This window comes from Medicago sativa, chromosome 4 (genome assembly GCF_051527215.1).
Source record: "Medicago sativa cultivar Bolivia chromosome 4, Bolivia_mono, whole genome shotgun sequence".
NCBI lineage: Eukaryota > Viridiplantae > Streptophyta > Magnoliopsida > Fabales > Fabaceae > Medicago > Medicago sativa.
In genome coordinates this window covers 58,123,526-58,144,045 of record NC_140752.1, presented here as the reverse complement: position 1 = coordinate 58,144,045, position 20,520 = coordinate 58,123,526, and the positions used below count along the sequence as shown (strand labels likewise).

General features: G+C 34.7%; 1 protein-coding gene across 1 annotated transcript; it reads right to left on the bottom strand.

Moving 5' to 3' along the window:
- Nucleotides 1-9,630: 9,630 nt before the first annotated feature.
- On the bottom strand, nucleotides 9,631-19,435 carry LOC146930194 (DDT domain-containing protein PTM-like). Its single transcript, XM_085701802.1, has 11 exons — nucleotides 19,290-19,435; nucleotides 19,144-19,190; nucleotides 18,107-19,005; nucleotides 17,263-17,922; nucleotides 15,815-17,030; nucleotides 13,185-13,467; nucleotides 12,665-12,789; nucleotides 12,124-12,578; nucleotides 12,002-12,030; nucleotides 11,156-11,707; nucleotides 9,631-11,066 (listed from the first exon to the last, which is right to left on the bottom strand). The coding sequence occupies exons 3-11, from the start codon at nucleotides 18,904-18,906 to the stop codon at nucleotides 10,222-10,224; spliced, it is 4,965 nt and encodes a 1,654-aa protein (XP_085557928.1). The 5' UTR covers nucleotides 18,907-19,005; nucleotides 19,144-19,190; nucleotides 19,290-19,435; the 3' UTR covers nucleotides 9,631-10,221.
- Nucleotides 19,436-20,520: the final 1,085 nt, after the last annotated feature.

Sequence of the window (20,520 nt, the reverse complement as noted above, 5' to 3'; positions counted from 1 at the left end):
TGTTTCATGTTTTTGCGTTTTGTTCATATGTTTCTGTTTTGAATTGATCTTTGTTCTAAACATGAAAGTTGTTGATATTTGTGATATCTTTCCAGTAGCTTTGGTTTGACATGAAAATATGTTGTGGATAATTTATTATGTTTTTACAAAGATACATAGTGAATTATTGTCGATGTTTAAATACGATGTTATATGAAGTTGTTTATGATTGATGAATATGATGTTTTAAGATGTTGTTTATTATCATTTGATATTGTTATATTATGATATGACATGAATTATTTATGTGATCCATATGTTGTCAAGATGTTAAGATGTTAAGACGTTAAGATGATAAGAGTTGTTAAGTCGTCGAGTCGTTATGAAGTCATCAAGTTGTTAAGATGTTATGTTGTCAAGATATCAAGATGTTAGGATGTCATAGATGTTCATAAAGTTTCTAAGACGTAAGATGTTGAGTCCATGCATACTCATTTAAAGATGAGGGCTCATGCCCTGGAGCTTTTGCTCAACCACGACGATGGAGCTTTTGCTCAACCACGACGATGGAGCTTTTTGCTCAACCACGACGATGGAGCTTTTGCTCAACCACGACGATGAGGGCTTATGCCCTAGGAGTATATTTATGCTCAACCACGATGATGAGGGCTTATGCCCTAAAATGGTACCACATGCATTTGCATTTTCATGATGATCAAAGATGGTTTAAGACGTTAAGAGTTGCATAGTCGAGTCTAGATGCATTGTCAGGTCAAGTTGTTAAGATGTCAAGTTATCGAGATGTTAAGATGTTAAGATGTCAAGTTGATGAGCTATTAATGAAGTGCTTTATGAATGATTATGATGCTTAAGATGATGAATGATTATGATGTGTATGATGATTGATTACGAAGTTGCTTATGATGATTGATTATGAAGTTGTTTATGATAAGATGCTATGTGATTTATGGTATGATGCTATGTGATTTATGATATGATGCTACATGTTTACTAATGATGATATGTGATGATGTATGTGATATTATTGATAATATAAGATGAAGTATATGACTAATATAGGAAGAATAGTGACACTAGTTAAGAAAGTTTAAGTTGTTAGATATGATTAATGAATTATAAGATGTTTAAGTTGTTGAATGTACTTTATATGATTTATATGCTTTATATTATTGTTTGAGAAATCTCACCCCTCTGCTTGGAAATGTTGCTCTTCGTATGGGTAACTTGCAGGTAATCAAGATTAGAGGCGTCGTGAGTGGACTCCTCACATGTGTGTCTAGGTGCTCTGATACGTAACGGGATGGGACTTGACTTTACTTTCTGTTCCTTACGTATTACTTTATGAATCTTTCAAGAATTGATGTTGAACTAAGTTTTATGAAATTTTATATTGAAGCCCTTGTGCCAAAGATTATTTAAGTTGTCAAACTATTCCGCTGCGAAGTTTTAAAGATTATGTTGTTATATTTTTGAAAAATAAATTGTTATTTATTCCGTTTATAAATTTTTAAGAAGTGTAGCATTCCGTTTAAGGTTGAATTACTCTGATTTTTAATTATGAAATTTTTACGTTGGGAAAACGGGGTGTTACAATTGGTATCAGAGCAGGTCCGTCCGTCCGGCCAAGTAGAAGAGTCGTTGTGTAGTGTCGTCATGTTTTCTAGTTAGTAGTTATGTTTTATTATGTGATTATGTTTAACTGACTAACATTGATGTGGTTTTGTGTTTTGTTTGAAGAAACAATAATTAAATTTATTTTCTCTTGTGCTTGAATTTCGAGGACGAAATTCTTTTAAGTTGGGGAGAGTTGTAACGCCCTCCTTTTATTTAATTATTTTAATTAGTTTTAGAATATATTTATATGATTGGTATGATTTACATGATTTATGTGATATTTTGTTATGTTATATGTTGATATTTACTAGCATAATATAATTGTTATTTGGTGTAGAAATATATTTGTTATTTGTTATAGATATATTTGTTATTTGGTGTAGAAATATATTTGTTATTTGTTATAGATATATTTGTTATTTGGTGTAGAAATATATTTGTTATATGTTAGAGATATATTTGTTATTGGTGTATTATTATTATTTAGTGGGGGAGAGATATATTTAATTTAGAAATAAATAAGATTATGAGGAATATAGTAGTTTTGAGGTGTAAGCGAAATAAGAAGGGGGTTAGAATAGAAAGAAGAATAAGTTGTTGGGCCAAAATAGATTTAGGAAGAGCGTTTAGTATTATAAATAGAGAAGCTTAGGTTAGAAAGAGTTTACCGGAAACCGCTTTTTGAAAAAGAGGAGAACAAGAAAGAAGAGAAGAGAAGAGAAGAGGAAAGAAGAACGCTGCTGCTGATTCAGAAATTAATCTAAGGTGAGGGTGAGACTATCTTGCATTAATATTAAGTTGTTAAATCATTAGATTGCATCTAACAAGTTGGGGAAAGTTTGTGAGAATTTGAGAATTAGGGTTTTGAGAGAGATTTGATGATTAGATGATGAAAACTTGTTGAATTGATGTAGAAATTGTATACAGTCCTTAGATAACCCATAGGATGATTATTGGATGTAGTCATGAGGTTAAAACCATGAAATTGGATGAGATGTTGGTGAGTTTAAGAATTAGGGTTTAATAATTGTAATAGGTTGTTAATAGATTTGAGAACCCTTTGAATTTACATACAGTAAGTTGATGAATAATTAGTGTTCTAATGATAGGGCAATCATAGAGTAATGATTAGGATCAAGTTTGGAGAGTATTGGATCGAATAAGAAGTGGAAAAGATTTTCCCAAAGCGAAATCGCAGCTGAACTGCGATTTTGCTGTCAATGTGCAAAACGCGTTTTTATTGTCTCAGTTTGACAAGTTTAAGTTCCGAACTGGGTTTAGGTGTAAACACAAAAGTTGTAGGTATGGGTGTTAGCTTTCTAATGCCGTTGGTCTCACGTCAATAGGATTTATAGAGCTTGAGTTATGGTCAAATTACTGCATGTAGGTCACAGTGAATTTTTATGGACTTTCAGCACAACTTTTCCGAATTTAAAATAAAAACTGGTATTGATCGGTACAGAATTGGTCTTAGGCGTAAACATGAAAGTTTTAGATAATTTTGTTAGCTTTCTAGTGGCTTTGGTTTGACGTGAAAATTATGTTTGGTCTTTGAGTTATGATTAAAATACTACAGGGAGGTCTTAGCAAAATTGTACGGTGACAGCATTCTCTGTTTCATGTTTTTGCGTTTTGTTCATATGTTTCTGTTTTGAATTGATCTTTGTTCTAAACATGAAAGTTGTTGATATTTGTGATATCTTTCCAGTAGCTTTGGTTTGACATGAAAATATGTTGTGGATAATTTATTATGTTTTTACAAAGATACATAGTGAATTATTGTCGATGTTTAAATACGATGTTATATGAAGTTGTTTATGATTGATGAATATGATGTTTTAAGATGTTGTTTATTATCATTTGATATTGTTATATTATGATATGACATGAATTATTTATGTGATCCATATGTTGTCAAGATGTTAAGATGTTAAGACGTTAAGATGATAAGAGTTGTTAAGTCGTCGAGTCGTTATGAAGTCATCAAGTTGTTAAGATGTTATGTTGTCAAGATATCAAGATGTTAGGATGTCATAGATGTTCATAAAGTTTCTAAGACGTAAGATGTTGAGTCCATGCATACTCATTTAAAGATGAGGGCTCATGCCCTGGAGCTTTTGCTCAACCACGACGATGGAGCTTTTGCTCAACCACGACGATGGAGCTTTTTGCTCAACCACGACGATGGAGCTTTTGCTCAACCACGACGATGAGGGCTTATGCCCTAGGAGTATATTTATGCTCAACCACGATGATGAGGGCTTATGCCCTAAAATGGTACCACATGCATTTGCATTTTCATGATGATCAAAGATGGTTTAAGACGTTAAGAGTTGCATAGTCGAGTCTAGATGCATTGTCAGGTCAAGTTGTTAAGATGTCAAGTTATCGAGATGTTAAGATGTTAAGATGTCAAGTTGATGAGCTATTAATGAAGTGCTTTATGAATGATTATGATGCTTAAGATGATGAATGATTATGATGTGTATGATGATTGATTACGAAGTTGCTTATGATGATTGATTATGAAGTTGTTTATGATAAGATGCTATGTGATTTATGGTATGATGCTATGTGATTTATGATATGATGCTACATGTTTACTAATGATGATATGTGATGATGTATGTGATATTATTGATAATATAAGATGAAGTATATGACTAATATAGGAAGAATAGTGACACTAGTTAAGAAAGTTTAAGTTGTTAGATATGATTAATGAATTATAAGATGTTTAAGTTGTTGAATGTACTTTATATGATTTATATGCTTTATATTATTGTTTGAGAAATCTCACCCCTCTGCTTGGAAATGTTGCTCTTCGTATGGGTAACTTGCAGGTAATCAAGATTAGAGGCGTCGTGAGTGGACTCCTCACATGTGTGTCTAGGTGCTCTGATACGTAACGGGATGGGACTTGACTTTACTTTCTGTTCCTTACGTATTACTTTATGAATCTTTCAAGAATTGATGTTGAACTAAGTTTTATGAAATTTTATATTGAAGCCCTTGTGCCAAAGATTATTTAAGTTGTCAAACTATTCCGCTGCGAAGTTTTAAAGATTATGTTGTTATATTTTTGAAGGATAAATTATTATTCCATTTACGTTTTTTTAAGAAATGTGACATTCCGTTTTATGATGAAAAACTCTGATTTTATTTAAGAAATTTTTAGTTGGGAAAACGGGGTGTTACAAACTACATGATGCACACATGTGGATTTCAAAGGCATTAGATCTCAAGGTCCAGAACTTGACTTGGGTTTGTTTCTCCAAGAAAAAACCTAATTGCCGCTAAGGCTTTCCACGTGTGAGACACTCATGGTCTTAAAATTGCGGGGCAGAATTCAATCAACACTCAATTCTTCTTTTCATGTATATTAACCGTCACTATATTTGCACATTTTTTTTTAAAAGATAAAATATAATAAGCTCAAAACCTAGCACAAGAAGAAAAAGACTTAGCAAAAGATACACGAAGTTTGCAAATAAAACCGATAAGTGAATTAATTAATTCAAAACAATGTATATCTGATCTATATTTGTGTAGATTTTTCTACCAATTTAACCTTCTTTTAAACTAATTTTACTTACAATTTTATCTTTATTTACTTAATATAATTGAAAATTCTAACGACAATTTTTGGTTTACATGCAGAGAAAAATTGAAATCAATTCCCGAAGAAAGGAGGTTGGAAACTCGAGTTGGGTGGAGACGTCAGTATCTTACAACCAGTCTCATTGCCTTTGAATTTAAAGGAATTCAAAACATAAAAACTGAGTTGGACTTTACGCGACATATTGTAAGTCACTCAAGTAAGTTGGAGAAGGTAAAGATTTTCACACCTACTGCAAAGAAAAGAAGAGTAGAAAAAAGTTTACGCATGGGGTCAAAGAAATCCTCCTTATTAGTATGGGTAGAGTTTACACACATTCTTTTCTTCCATACAGAGTTTATATACTTTCTGTTTTAGAACTTTCATCCTCTCTTATTGTTCTAGATATTAACTCCGACCATCAACACAACTTTATATCTCTTGAATTTAAATATATACTATTACATTCGTAAGACTGTTTTTCTTAAAATAAATAAATTATATTGGTAATCATTTAGGATGTGATTTTGTCCCTCCCTCCCTCTCTCTCGGATTGTGATAATACTAATAGAAAATTCAATATATCAACCAAGCTTCTCAAGATCATATAGAAAGACTGAAGTTTTTGAAAAGACAAGATGGCCAAACACCAAAACTTTATTAATATATAATAAATTATGACAGATACACTTATTCAGCTCCACATCTATTGAAAGAAGTATCACAATGTTTGTATTGTGGATCTTAGCTTGCAGTTCTAGAAATTCTTATTTTAGTAATATTATGCCAAATCTTTATTAATATATCATAAACTATCAGAAATACACATCGTCATCCCCACAATTACTGAAAGAAGCATCACAGTGTTTGTATTCTGGATCTTTGCTTGCAGTCAAGCAAATTCTAACTTCAAGTAGATAAGACAAGTTTTGAAACTCCTCACATCGAATTTGTGGCTGGAATTGAATGTTTCTGGCTATTGCATTGAGAATATCATATTTACGATACTTTCCACCAGGTTTAATGCCCTCCTTTTGAAGGATATCATTTATCTTAATTATCTCCTAGATTTGTATAGACATGTCAAAGTATTGAAGAAAGTTGAAATACTTGGAATGAACAAGTTTCGTGTGCTGCCCACTCATCAAGCCATAATTTACTGTTAGCCAAAATTGGAAACTTGTTTTTAAACAATGATTGCCAATCTTGATCAAGTTTATTCTTTATTTGAGCAAGCTGATAAAACAAAACAAAAGATAAAAAATTACTTTCGTAAAGATCACGGTTAAATAATAATAATAGATTAAAATATAACCTACTTATCAATTGTATGTTTTGGGTCGCGATCTTGTACATCTGGGCTGTTTGAGTTGCCGGCCACAATCCATGAATAAGAAATTTCAGTGACACTTTATCAATACAATTATCAAGGATTTTGCAAAATGTAGAGGGCCATGCGTGAGAAAACACGAAGCGATCAAGTGAGGAGATGGTGAGGGTCTTTTCCTTCTTTTACCGTGAGGTTTCTATGAATGATGTGGATTAGATGTTTTATTATATAAATGTAGATTAATGATGTTGAAGGTTGTTGAACTGCGGTTATAAGTGAAGGGTTTGTAGCCAAACGGCCAACATAAAATAAATATAGAAGAATGCATAAAATTATGAACTCGTATTTAGGAGTGAGGGTTTTTATTTTCACGAATTCAAACTATGGTTTTAGCTTTGTTATACGTGTGATTTTGTAAGATCGGTCATCAAGATTGAATGATCGTCCTAAATTTTGCTAATACATATCATATATTTTGCATGAAGTTAAGAAACTTATTCGAATTGAATTATGATTTCTATTATTGGATAATAATACATATAACCAACCAATCACGTCCAACAATAAAACCTAATAAATTAATACTAAAACTAATTCAATCTGGAGTGGGAAGAATTAGTAAAAATAAAAAGAAAACAACTTATCTTTTGTCTTACCAGTTATAACATCGCTCTAGGAAAAATTATATTAAATATAACTTCACTTTGCAAAAATTGAAATAACTTGGTCTATAGGCACTAAACTTGTCAGAAAAAAAAAAAGAAGAAGAAGAACCTCAACATAACCTTTATGTAGATTAATTTTATCCTCTTTTTGTTTTGAAAGAGAGATTTTTTTTTAAGGATTGTTTTGAAAGAGATGTATATTTGATTAGTTAATAAATACATCTCTATTGCTTCTTTTGTTTGTAATTTTATATACTAAATTGACAAAAAAAAAAAAACACGATATTGAGGATTAAGTGGACTACATAATTTAGATTCTATGATCAAAATGATTAATAGAAGAGACTTTTGGTTATGAACGTGTATGTAATAATTTCAATATAATTAAAGATTATAGTCATTGAGAGGTGGAGGAAGGGAAGACCTATGAATGCCATGGCCTCCCCTGCTTCTTCATGATTTGTTTTGTTTTCGTATATGATATATGATTATAACATTCAAATCCCATGTTTAAATTATTGCTCGTTATGTGTTCATATTTTTCTTTCTCTCATTCAATGAATATCCCATTAATTAGAACATAAAATTGATTAGGAAGTTAATCAGAATTGATTATAGAATTGAATTAGTAATAATCATTTAATGAAATCTGGACAATCTTTAATAATATTTAAAACACAATCTAATTCTACTTTTTTTAAAGGATTCTAGTTTTACTTTTGTGTTTCGATCATTTAATTCTAGTTAAATTTAAATTTATGGCACACTACTGCGTATGATCTCTTTTTATCACCCCCAATCGAGCAGTCAAACTGAGGTTATAAACCGATCAATAGGACAGTACATGCGTGTGTTCAAGACCAGCCTTTCCTTTGGCATCGTTTTCTTCCCTAGGCAGAGTACCATTACAATACCTCGGTCGTACCACTTATGGGTTCTCTACATTTCAGGTTGCTTTTGGAAAACCTCCTCCTTCACTTCCTTCGTATCTATCAGGAAGCTCCTCTATTATTGCTTTTGATTCCTTGTTAACTGGCCGAGAGCAAATCATGTCTCGTCTGAAGAAGGATTTGTTGAAAGCCCAAGTGCAGATGAACACAATCGCGGATAAACACCATTGTGACGTCCAGTTTCTAGTTAATTCATGGGTGTATGTGAAACTCCAGCCATATAGGCAAACGTCACTGTCCGGAGCCAAATATCGTAAGTTGTATAAGTGCTTTTATGGTTCATTCCTCATCATAGAGCGCATTGTCAATGTTGCTTATAAGTTATCACTACCTCCTTCCTTCCAAGATTCACGACATTTTCCGTTGCTCATTGCTCAAAGCACATGAGGGACCTCCACCTAGCTCTATAAATCAATTGCCTCTATGTCCCATTGAACAACATCCTATTATATCTCCCCAAAAACTTGACTGACAAAAAAATATGCATATCATGAATAATATTATGATGCACGTGCATTGAAATAACCACAACAATGGCCTTAAAATTCTTGTCACTAACTTAAAACGTAGATAGCCGCTACAAATCCAAATTTTGCGACATAAAGTTCAAAACACGAACAAGAGTGGTTTCAGTCAACTGAATGTCATCAATCAACCTTGTCATTCATGGTGCCATCATTTCCTCTAACCAGAGTTGCACGAAGGATGTTTTTAAGTTGATTAGAATTGGATTATGTAGAACTAATTTTAGGTTGAAAGTGAGTTGAACGTAAGATGGTTTATGTTTAAATACCTTTAAAACAGAAGTGATTTGTATGAAAAATGTTGATTAAGCTAAACTCGATTCCAGTTGGTTCAAAATCTTCTCTTTCAACAAGTATTCTTTATTCAAAAGGCTGGCAGTACAATCCAAATCTCAACCAAGACTAAATAAAGCACATCGACATAAAAAAACTTTCTTAGTAGTGGCTTAATGCAAACAAACTATTTTAAATAAATCAGATTGATTCGAAATCAAATTTGAACTCAAACTGAATAATTTAATACAATTTTTTCAAGCTAAAATAGTTTGCAAAAGAATCATTCTAGTGTCTACAATCCTGCGATTGGCACCCCTAACACTAACAACCATCTACAAACACCAAAAATAATATTTTTTGTAAAAAAGTTAAAAGCAAAATTTTGACAAAAAAACTCGATTTGTCTTCTTTGGCAAAAAAGAAACAATTTTTCTCAAAAAAAAAAATCTAATTCAACTTCCAATCACTGAGTTATTCATTAAAAAACTTTCCAATTGACAATATAAAGAGTTTATAAATCATTGAAGTCTCGTCTGGGTGTGAACCATACCCAAAGAGCATTTAATAATGTTGAAGAAAGACATCAATACAACAAGCGTCACACACTCGATGTAGTATGACAAGTTAATAACAGGCAATTATATCAACGATTACTAATTACTTGAGAATTGCATTGTGATCCTCAAACAGCTTCACTGTGAGTGAATTGACAGTATAGAATTCCCTTTATCAATTGAGTGCAGTTTGTTCATTTTGTCCGAACTCAAAAAATGAGTAATATAATCTATACAAAATAATTATTGTTTGAAATAAACACCATACTTGGAAAAACCTGCTTATCTCTATGATCAGAAAATTTGTGGATTGTAAAATAGGAAAAACAATCCTATGTGCGGACAAGAGAATAAAATCAGCTGATGAACCATGATCTGATAGTATCAACCAAAACCAACGACTGCAGACTGAAAACTATACCTTATGATTTGTGTTTGACAATATTGAGTCTAGTAGGCACCCAGGAAGCAACATATTAATGTGAACAAGGGAGAAGCCAACTAATGTCTCAGTGCGCAAAATAAATTTTCCCCCAAATTCTACAGCTACTCGCCCATGGTGAGAGATCTGCAACCAATCCATGGTTCATTCATCGACACAACTCCAATGATTATCCACACAACATTCTTCTCAAGAACACACCACCTATTTTAAAACAACTTCCAAAAATCAGCAGCACAAAAGCTCCACAGCATGATACACTGATAAGTTATTGCCAATCCCGGCAAGTCAGACACCTCCAATGTTCCGGATCAGAAATTGGTTCATGCCAAGGAGGCAAACAATGGCTGTGCATCAAAGTCCCGCAAGTCTCACAAAAAAGATCAGGGCCTGGTTCACCTTGAAGACATACACAACAACTAAAACTACCATCTCCAAATTCTTCAAGATTAGCGGTGTCAAAATTGTCAAAATCATATTCCAACAATTCCCCGGACAAATCAACTCCACCAATCTGGCCGTCATCATCTGAGCGCAGAAGTTCATTTGTATCGAAGATGGTATTGTTATTGTCTTCAAAATCAATCATCAGATTGCTGTCAAAAGCAGTAGGGTCGTATTCTAAAGGTAATGTTGAATCTGCTGGATTGGACAGATAACTTGCTTCACTGTATGTTGGAAATTCAGCTTGTAAAGGAATTCCTGCAACAGAACCATCGTCATCCCCTTCATGCTTAACATGCCTTCTCACTGGTAATTTCCGAGGCCCTGGCACAGAAACAGTGTTCCACTCGACATCCGAATCTAATTTATTACGCTCTGTAATCAGCTCAACATTTTCAAGAGAGTAAGTTAAATGATCATTTCCCACAGGATAGACAGGAGTAGCAGGTTCACACTCCCTCGTATCATTAAATGTTCCAGAATCAGAATTGGCTCCAGAATGTTCTTTCTTTACAGTCCTTTTGCGTGGTTTCTTAACTTCTGACTTAGGTTTTGAATCAGAGTAAGGACACACAGGTGATTTTATCCTGCGACACTTGCAACATTTAAAGCCCAACATGGCCGAAATTTGGGATTCTTCAAGTTCAACAGCTTCAGCATGAAACCAATCTGTGAAAGAAAGCCAATACAAAAATCAGATGAGTGTGAGCACTTAAATTTTTTATCAATCATTTATTATTTACTACAGAAAAACTTACTTTGGCATGTTTCGCAGCAAATATACATTAGATCCGACCTATATGCCTTTCCACACAAGTGACAAGTAGGTCCCGAATCAGGTATGTCTGACGCTCCCCTGAAAAGTATGTTTTTGATCACAAAATTAAAGTTATCTTCGTTCATTTTCTTTTTCCAGATAACACCCCAAGAACAATTATTGTTGCGACGGTTGATTGATGCCGAAGTGGAATCAGACTCGACTAGTTTTGTCTCAGGATGACCATTCTTTTTCCTGGTAGAAGTCAAAGTTTGATCCTGACATTTACGCTTTGATCCTTTCGAAACTGACTTGGAGTTAACTTGTTTCATATCAGAATGACTGGTCTTTGGCCTTGCTCCCTTAAAACTAGTCCCAGAGCTGTTTTCCTGTCCTTGTAAGATTAAGGGACTTGTTGGAGATTCATCACTAGTTATGTTTGGAGCAAGTAACTTGGCATGGTGACATTGTTTGCATGTTGTCAAGCATTCAACTCCCCCTTTTGTAGAGAGTCTAGAGACTGAACTTATGGAACAGTCCTTGTGACAATAACCTAATGCCCATATTGAACAAAATATTAAAACAAGATACAGTCATGAACTAGAATGATATAAAAGCAAAAGTACAGAATAAAATATATATATATATAACCACATTCTTTCACATCCTTTTTGTATTGGATTTTTAAATTTAAAACATCAATACAAGTGTTGCAATTTGTCGAAGTGTGTGTATGCATGTAACTGTATTCTAGAATATAGTTATCATTTCAGAAACTACATGAGATTTGAACTTAAGGATTAACTTAGTATGCTAGCAGAGCATGATATACACATGAGGTACATACCTTGACATGCATTGCACTTGTGAGCATACCTGAAATCATGTTAGATAAAGATTATTGTCTTGGTGAAAACAAGTGTAAGGAATAACATATGAATGAAAGAGTACCAAGTTAAGAGTAATTACCGAATTGAAATGGCCATCTGACATGAAGAACACGAGTATGCCAAGTTGTCTCTCTTGCAAATGAGGTAAAAGAATATGTCATTGCAGGAACATTTCAACTGCCTTCTGTGTAACTGATATGTACCACTATAGTACTCTTCACATGGAGCCTTTTCATTACCTTCTTCATACTCTTTTACCAAATATAAAGGAATGCGATTTTCAAAAAACCAATACTTTTCTCTTCCTTCCGGCCCTTGCTCTGTTTCAACAGCACTTTTCATCACCCGAATAGGAAGATGCTTTTGGCTCCCAAAAATTATCCCGTAACAAATTTTTCCCTGTACAAGTTTTTTGTCACAAATGTTTGCATTTCGGAAAGCAGAAGCTTCGGTCTCTTGGCCTTTCCCGTCCTGTGTGTTCTGCTCTGGACGAATCAGATCACTCCATCTAAGATAAAAATCTAGATATCTGACCTGATGCAAACAACCAAATACTATCAAGTCACAGAGCTTGCAGTATCCAATAAGCTTAAGATATAAAACAAATAACTATAGAGTACCTGGAGTGCCAGCTGTGAGGCATTCCTACTCATTTCAACTGCGACTCTCCAGACAAGCTGTCTACTTCTTTTGGGAATTTCAGATTCATCAGCATAGAAAATACCAGAAATTTTCCTCGAACCACCTATTACCCACAATAAATAAAGCATAAGACAAAATATTTACAGCCAGTAAGAAAACTTGGCAAATACTTGTATAGTGATACGCAGGGGGAGACATATAATGAACTATTCGACAGGCAGTATAGGCTCAGCTCAACTAGCTTAGAACCTTAATTATGTATAATGAGTCTAGAATAACACTAAATACCAAGAGATAGTGAAAACCTATGCATAATATCACATTCTGATAATAATTATAAAATTGCAATTATTTGGTTTGTTAAAACTAGAAAAAAAGTAATTCATAATTTAAATGAAGCCAAGCTGATTATACAGCCCGGTTTACAACCTCAAAGTTATTTTTAGTAAAGCTCAATTACGCTTGCTCTGGTATATTATGTGGTTGAAAATGAAATACCTTGGCGAGCTGCTTTTCGGACCATTGATTTGGGCACAGTTATATTCTGAGATATAAATCTTGAAAACCTTCCACCGCGCCACCACATACTTTCCTTGGAACCATCATCTGTAGCTTCATCACTAGATGACCTCTTTTTAGAACGCCTTCCACTTGGTGCACGTTTCTGAGTTGTTCCTTGAGTAGATGTGGCACTTTTGATGTTGGAAAATTCAACTAAGTGATCATCCGTCAGCTTAACCCAGTCCCCACAAAAAGCAACGATTCGAATGTTCTCCTCAAGCTGAAAATGAAAATGAAAAGTTATTAGCTATTGAAAAATGAACCACCAAGGTAGCTGACATAGCACAAGCAAGAAATATCATAAGATATTTTCAAACATGCATAATAATATATCCATTGGACAAGGATTAAATTACACCTACAAAAACCCTAAAGCAATTTTATCATAAAGTTAGATCAACTTCTAAACAATATAAAGTAACCAAGTTAACACAAAACCTCAGAGGTGGCAAATGACACTAACAGTAACACAAAGTGTAATAACAATATAATTAAGTACAAGGGTTAATGCATTGTCTTGAGTAACACATCCAAGACAACAGCCTAGATCAAGTAAATATCAATTTCTAAGTATTTAGTATATGGTTATCAATATTCTAAGATACATGTGATTTGTATTTCAATTTGAAACAAAATTAAACTCAATCGATGCAGATCGTTGTGCACGTCTCCTTTGGAAACGAATCGCAATCAGTATCTCAATTAAATTTGCTGAATCTTATGAGTAGATACTTGCCCCAAAATGAACGATTCACATTATGTTGAGGTGCCGTCATGAAATAGGCCGTAGCTTCATGAGGCCGTAGCAGAAGCTATAGTTGTGTTGCGTAGCATAGTGGCACTTAGGTGCTACACGAAATCTCGTTACATTGCATTTTTTTAGTAGCGGTTGTAGTGGACAAACATTATCCAACTAGATGTTATAGCAGCTGCATGCAATAGTAAAACTCTGGGGACACCCGAATACGCCTTCAACTTAAGTTGTTCTTGTAGTTTTTGGGCTTTTTGGTAATATCATCTATAGCTTATTTTCTTTATACTAGGATTGAATATCGGTAGCGGAAATTTCAATATTAATTATGAGTGTCTTAAATTGTGTATTCTTCTATTTTTGAACTTTTATGTGTATGGCACAAATTTCTTGTATTGTTTCTCTAAAGCTCAACAACCATGCCCCTACCCTCTCTATTTTGGGGATCAGGTTGCTCCGCTCCACTATCCGCTGTTGACTAATAGAGTGATGCCATGCACCACTTTTCTACAAGGCCTGTCAGGGTGCTTTACATGTTTTTAAAGGGACAAAATCGACCAAAAACAAATATTCCAAATAACCCGAGTCATAATCACCAATGGAGAACCACTCAACATTGCTTTTTTCATATCCACTCCCACCTACAATGTGTTTCCAACAGTGTTTAACGCCCTCTCTCCTCCATTCTTCTTTGTTTTATGGTCCCCTTGTCATGTTTAAAGACAGTGCGCTCTTCTCTGTTGTGTCTAGTCCTTGTGTCAATATTTTATTTATATATCTTAAGTTTATAATTAGATTTTATTAACAAGTCATAAATTTGATTTTTCGTATTCTATAACATTCCTATTTTAATATCTAAAAGACTGAACCGTATAATTGCAACAACAGAATTACATGAAAATAAACATGGACAGAAAGTTATACAAGATCTACCCATGGAAAGTCAATTAAAACAGGAGATAATTAGAGGTGAAAGTCATCCTTAAATTGCTAGAGGTTTAGTCCCTTGTGCCAACTCTAGATTTCATAACAAAAGGAGATAATGAGCTGTAAAATGCCATTAATTCAAAAAACAGAAAAGCAAACTAGAGAAAAACAGATTTAGGTCCAAAATGACATCAATTCATTATCTTTCATATGAAATATGTCATTCAGCATCTTCTGGCTCATCTGACTCAGCATCTACAGCTTCAACATCAGAGTTTTAGTCTATAGTTGATTGCTCAACTCTTGTTCATCTTTTTCTGTTTCTTTACTTTCTTTGCCAATACATCAAGAGACAGAAAATATCATCTCAAGAACTAGGATCCAAAAACATTTCCCTTCTTCGAATAAGCTTTGAAAACTTGACTATGCCTCACATCACACACAATATCAACATGCTATTATGAAAATTTGTTTCTATGTCGATATAGGAACCTGATGAAACAATGCGAGCAGTAAAGTATAGCTATAAGCAATAGCAAACTTTAGTTTCATCCGTTAGATTTTTTCAGTCAACAAAAACAACCAATATGCCTTGGAGTTCACCAAGGCACCAAAAAATGAAAGGCATGATAGCAATATCTGCACAGAAGGAATCTGGCCTCTCTAACAACTTATCTCACCCAAATGCTTGGGGAGCTTGTAAGGATTATATAGCAGGTAGCATATTTTACATGGGAAACTTGAAAAGTTCAAACAAACAAATGCAAAACTGACTAAAGGCTACCAACAAATTATATAATATTTATAAAAATAAAAATAAAAAAATAAAAAACTAAGATATATCATAAAACATTAAAAATAAAAAACGTAAAACAAAACATTTACTCACTTTAAGTAGAAGTGGCTTGATAGCACTAAATGTTGTGGCTTGTTTAACTTGCTCACGCCAGTTCTCTCTATAGCTTGCATTTACGAAGGGTCCAACGACTAAACCATGCAAACATCTCTCCATATATAAAATGTAAGTTGCAATGGTACTAGGAAGAATTCCCTCTCCATTCCTTAAAGGAGGTAATATAGCAAGGGTTTTCATAGCACTTTTTGTGGCAATTATAAGAGACTGATTTAACATGCACCCTCTCTTGCTAACAACATTGGCTTTACAGGAAAGACACCAACCACACCTCTCTCTTGGAACATCCACAAGCTTCTTTTCTGAACTGGGCCAAAAGAAACGTGAAGCTACTTGGGAGAATGATTTTGCTTGCAAATAAGTGTATGCAGATAATGTTTTCTTCTGGCTGTCTGACGCATGACCCTCTGGCTTAGACTCCTCTGAAGAATCAGATGCAAATTTGGCAGCTGCTGATGCAGAAAATTCACCATGCATATAGTAATTTATGTACGACATGGGTTTAAAGGAGAAACCCATGTAACAAAAATCATCACTTGCAGTGCGTTCACACTTTCCAAAACCTACTTGGGTGTTTTCTTTGTTTTGCAAAGAAAAATTTGAAGGCAACTCCATATCATTTGCATGGCCACAATTACTTGATTGACTGTTTACCACAGAGTACTTAGCAGCATCTACTGCAGTTGACATATTGACAGAATTCTGAAAGTTCATGTCGGATGGATGACTAACAGAACCAGCTGAAATTATTGCCTCCGTCTTAATTTCCTCAGAAAGCTTCTTATTTACAATAAGGCCCTCTTCACTTCTATCAATGCCACTGCTATTAAAAGCAAGACTTTGAGGGATAATTTGCAAAGCATCAAGAGAAGGCACCATATTATCATTGGGAATCAAACTCGCAGTGGTTGGAGAGTTCTCTACCTTGACCAAACTAACAGGTGTATGGTTGTCTTCACTTGAAGGAGGACGTAAAGGGGAAGAAAATTTTGTCTCATCCTTTAAATTTGTTTCAATTGAAGCACAAAGAGGTAAGAAGTTTTCTGAAATATTCCAATATTGTAAAACTGCCATGCAAATACCATGGTACATTGGCCTATGCAGCATGGATTCATAAAGCACTTGGACAACTTTAGGGATGTCCTTCTGATTGTAATATCTAAGACAAACTTCATTGTTCTCAAAGTTAAGCCTGCAACAATCCGAGAACAAAAATTAAAAAGGATTAAACTTAAAGAATTTAAGTACTCATATGATGAGAATGATAGTCTATAAAAAAATTAAAGATTGAGATCGAATGCAATTCTAAGGTAAGAACATGGAATTGAACTTCAAGTTTCATTAACTACAAAAACAGCACCAGTACTGATCCTAGCATAGCAAATGAAAGGGCAAATGTAACACCAGAAAGATGTTGAACATACACAAGTAAGTGGTCGCATGTACCCATGAAGAGCTGCCCATACAAATCCTTCCCAAATACTTCAGCCCCTCTAAGTGAGGTTCCCTTTGCAATTGTAGGCCCAGCCATATCAATTTTGCACTCTGGACAATACCATGGCCCTTCTGGTATAAACATTTTCATCACACCAATACACCTTGAATGATAAGCAGAGGGACAACCGTCACAACAAATAAGGGTTCCGTCCATACCGCAGAGGCGACATTCATCTCCATTTCTATCAACATCTCCATCCCCAGTGGTTTCTGTACCAGCATTTGATGCTGAAACCAATTTCACAGCTTCTTTATCCTCACAAAAAGAGGTCCTGGTATATCTTGGATAGACTTTTCTGGGGCCAGTTTCTGCAGGAACGATATCTTCTGCATCATCATCCATCCCGACCTCTGATTCCTTTCGCGTGTTCATTTCAGTTTTTAGCTCCTCAGATTCCAAAACATCATCACAAAGAATTTGCAGAATCATTAACTTCCTACTTACAGGCAACAAATAATACTCGCTGCTAAAAAACTCATCATAAAATCCTTTCCATTCAGGTCCTTTTGTGTACCCATTGACCACCAAATATAGAATCACAAAAACGGACCAAGTCAACGTATCGAGCAAGCTCCAATCGTTGCACCTGTAATAAACACATCAGAGACTTATTATCATTTCAAAACATACATGATACTAGTACTACACAGAATAACAAAAGCATAAAGCATAAAGCATGCAGATTTTACTTGTATACATAATCCTACAAGGGTAAACTAGAAGCACAAAAAATTTTGCAAATTAAAAAGTAGGTATAAACATATAAGTACCTAAGACATTGTGATGCAAGCTCAAACCCCTCAGATGACAGGCTTTCAAGATGACGCCTCAACACCCGCATCAGAGAAAGATGAATTGCGTCAAACAAAGTGCTTGGCCCTTGATAATTCAGGGCACCAACAAAATCATCCAAAGTAAAAGGATGAAGAAACAATCGGGTGCTGAACGATCTCAAAAACCCATACACAGATAGGAGGTGTGAGACACTCGGCTCAGGCACACCAATAGTTCCGGACGATGGCGGCAAATGCAATGGTGGAGGCAAAGGCACTGTCTCAACATTAGAAACAGAGCCACTTGACAAATCCGCATCATCTCCGTCGTCTTCATCCTCATCAATTTCACCTTTTGATTCACACGGATCAGTTGCACCAACAGCAGGTTCATGTTCATCTTTTTGAGATTTCAATGAACCCTTATCGGCCTTATTTGCAACCTTAGCACTATTCTGCAACACTAATTTATCCAACTTATTTCTTCTCTTAACTAAACTACCATCAAAACTATCGTCCCTGACAAGTATCGGACGAATTTCAACACTCTCTAAATCTTCAAAATCACCGTCTTCATAATTAACCCTGTATAAACCACTTTCGTAATACACAACTTTACCTAGAAAAACACCGTTTCTAGGAAACTCTTTCAGCACATACCTCCCAACCAACGGAATCGGTTTCGTCTCAACTGCTTGCCTCTTAGCTTCATTAACCAATTTCCCTTCCTTCTTCTCTTCGTCCTCCTTTCGTCGTTTCCTCGGACGACCCCTCGGTTTCCCACCACCCTTCTCCATATATCAACCCTAAAATCCAACAAAAACACACACAAACCCTCTAAATTCCCCTCACAAAATTCTAATTCCCACCTTAAAATTTTAGGGTTTACTCAGATCCTGCAAAAAATTCAACAAAAACCAAATCTAAATCACCAAATCCAGTACAAATCCAAAATCAACATCAAATTAAACACAAATCGATAAAATTGAACTCAAAAAAAAATTAAAACAACAAATGAATTGAGAAAAACGTACCTGATTAGATTAGTGAACGAACACCACCATTGAAGAAGATGAATATTCTGCTTCAAGGAAAATCAAATCAAACACAAATCGATAAAATTGAACTAAAAAATCAAATCAAAAAAATTGAAACAAAAACTGAAATCGAGAAACAGTACCTGATTAGTGTTCGATGAACACCAATGAAGACGAAGAATTTTCCGCTTGAAGGAAAATCAAATCGCCGAAAAATCGAAGAGAAAACCCTAGTGGCAGAAAATGCAGAGAGAACGATGGTTTCTTCTGACGCGACTCAGTGATGAACGAGTTCTAATATTCATTGTGGTGTATTTATACTCAGAAATTTCTAGTGTTATTATTTTTTATTTTTTTATTTGTGATGACGAGTTTCTTTGTTTTTTCGACTCGTGGTGCGTTCGAGTTGCGCACGTCACACGGACTGAGTTAATCCCTTCACCATTTAAAAGAATGCGGCAATGGAATTTAAATATTTGAAAATTTAGAGGGGAATGTTGTTCTATTGAGAAATGGTTTGTGTATAGTTAGTTTAACGGGTTTATTGTTAAAAAATAAATGAGGTGGATTGGTTATTGTGGGTTTATGTTTGTTTCGGATCGGATTTTTCGATTGGGTCAAGCTTGATACATCCGTCAAACTGTATGAGAGTATCATATTGTGGCCTATCATGGTATGATCATTATGAATTGTGTGTCCACCTTTAGCGTTATACCCACTTTAGTGTAAGAGTGTTTGTAGGTACACTTCCACCGTTAGTCATCATATTTGATCTTAGGCGTTTTTCTATAGAAAGTTGTGTATTACGATAGTGGTCTGTATAGGGTTAATTATGAAGATGGGGATTTTGAGGATCAAGAGAGTGGTGAAATTCGTTTGATACTTGTCAGTGACGATGACTTTGATGGTGGTTTGGTGAAGAGGAGGAGTAAGTTGCAGAAGATAGTGTTGCATATTGGTGCAATGGTTGCAAATGTGGGTGACAAGGGTTCGGTGAAATCTGGAAAGGATGAATTTGTTGTTTATGTGACTGATCATGTGAATCAAATGGTGAAAATGATGAGGATGAAGACGACGAAGATGATGTGGATTTGTCAAGTGGCACTGTTTAGGATGTTGAGACAATGCCTTTGCCTCCGCCGTTGCATTTGTCGCCATCGTATATCTGTATATGGGTTTTTGAGATCGTTCAGCACCCGATTGTTTCTTCATCCATTTACTTTGGATGAATTTGTTGGTGCCCTGAATTATCAAGGGCCAAACACTTTGTTTGACGCAGTTCACATTTCTCTGATGCGGGTGTTGAGGCGTCATCTTGAAAGCTTGTCGTCTGATGGGTTTGAGCTTGCATCACAATGTTTATTACAGGTGCAA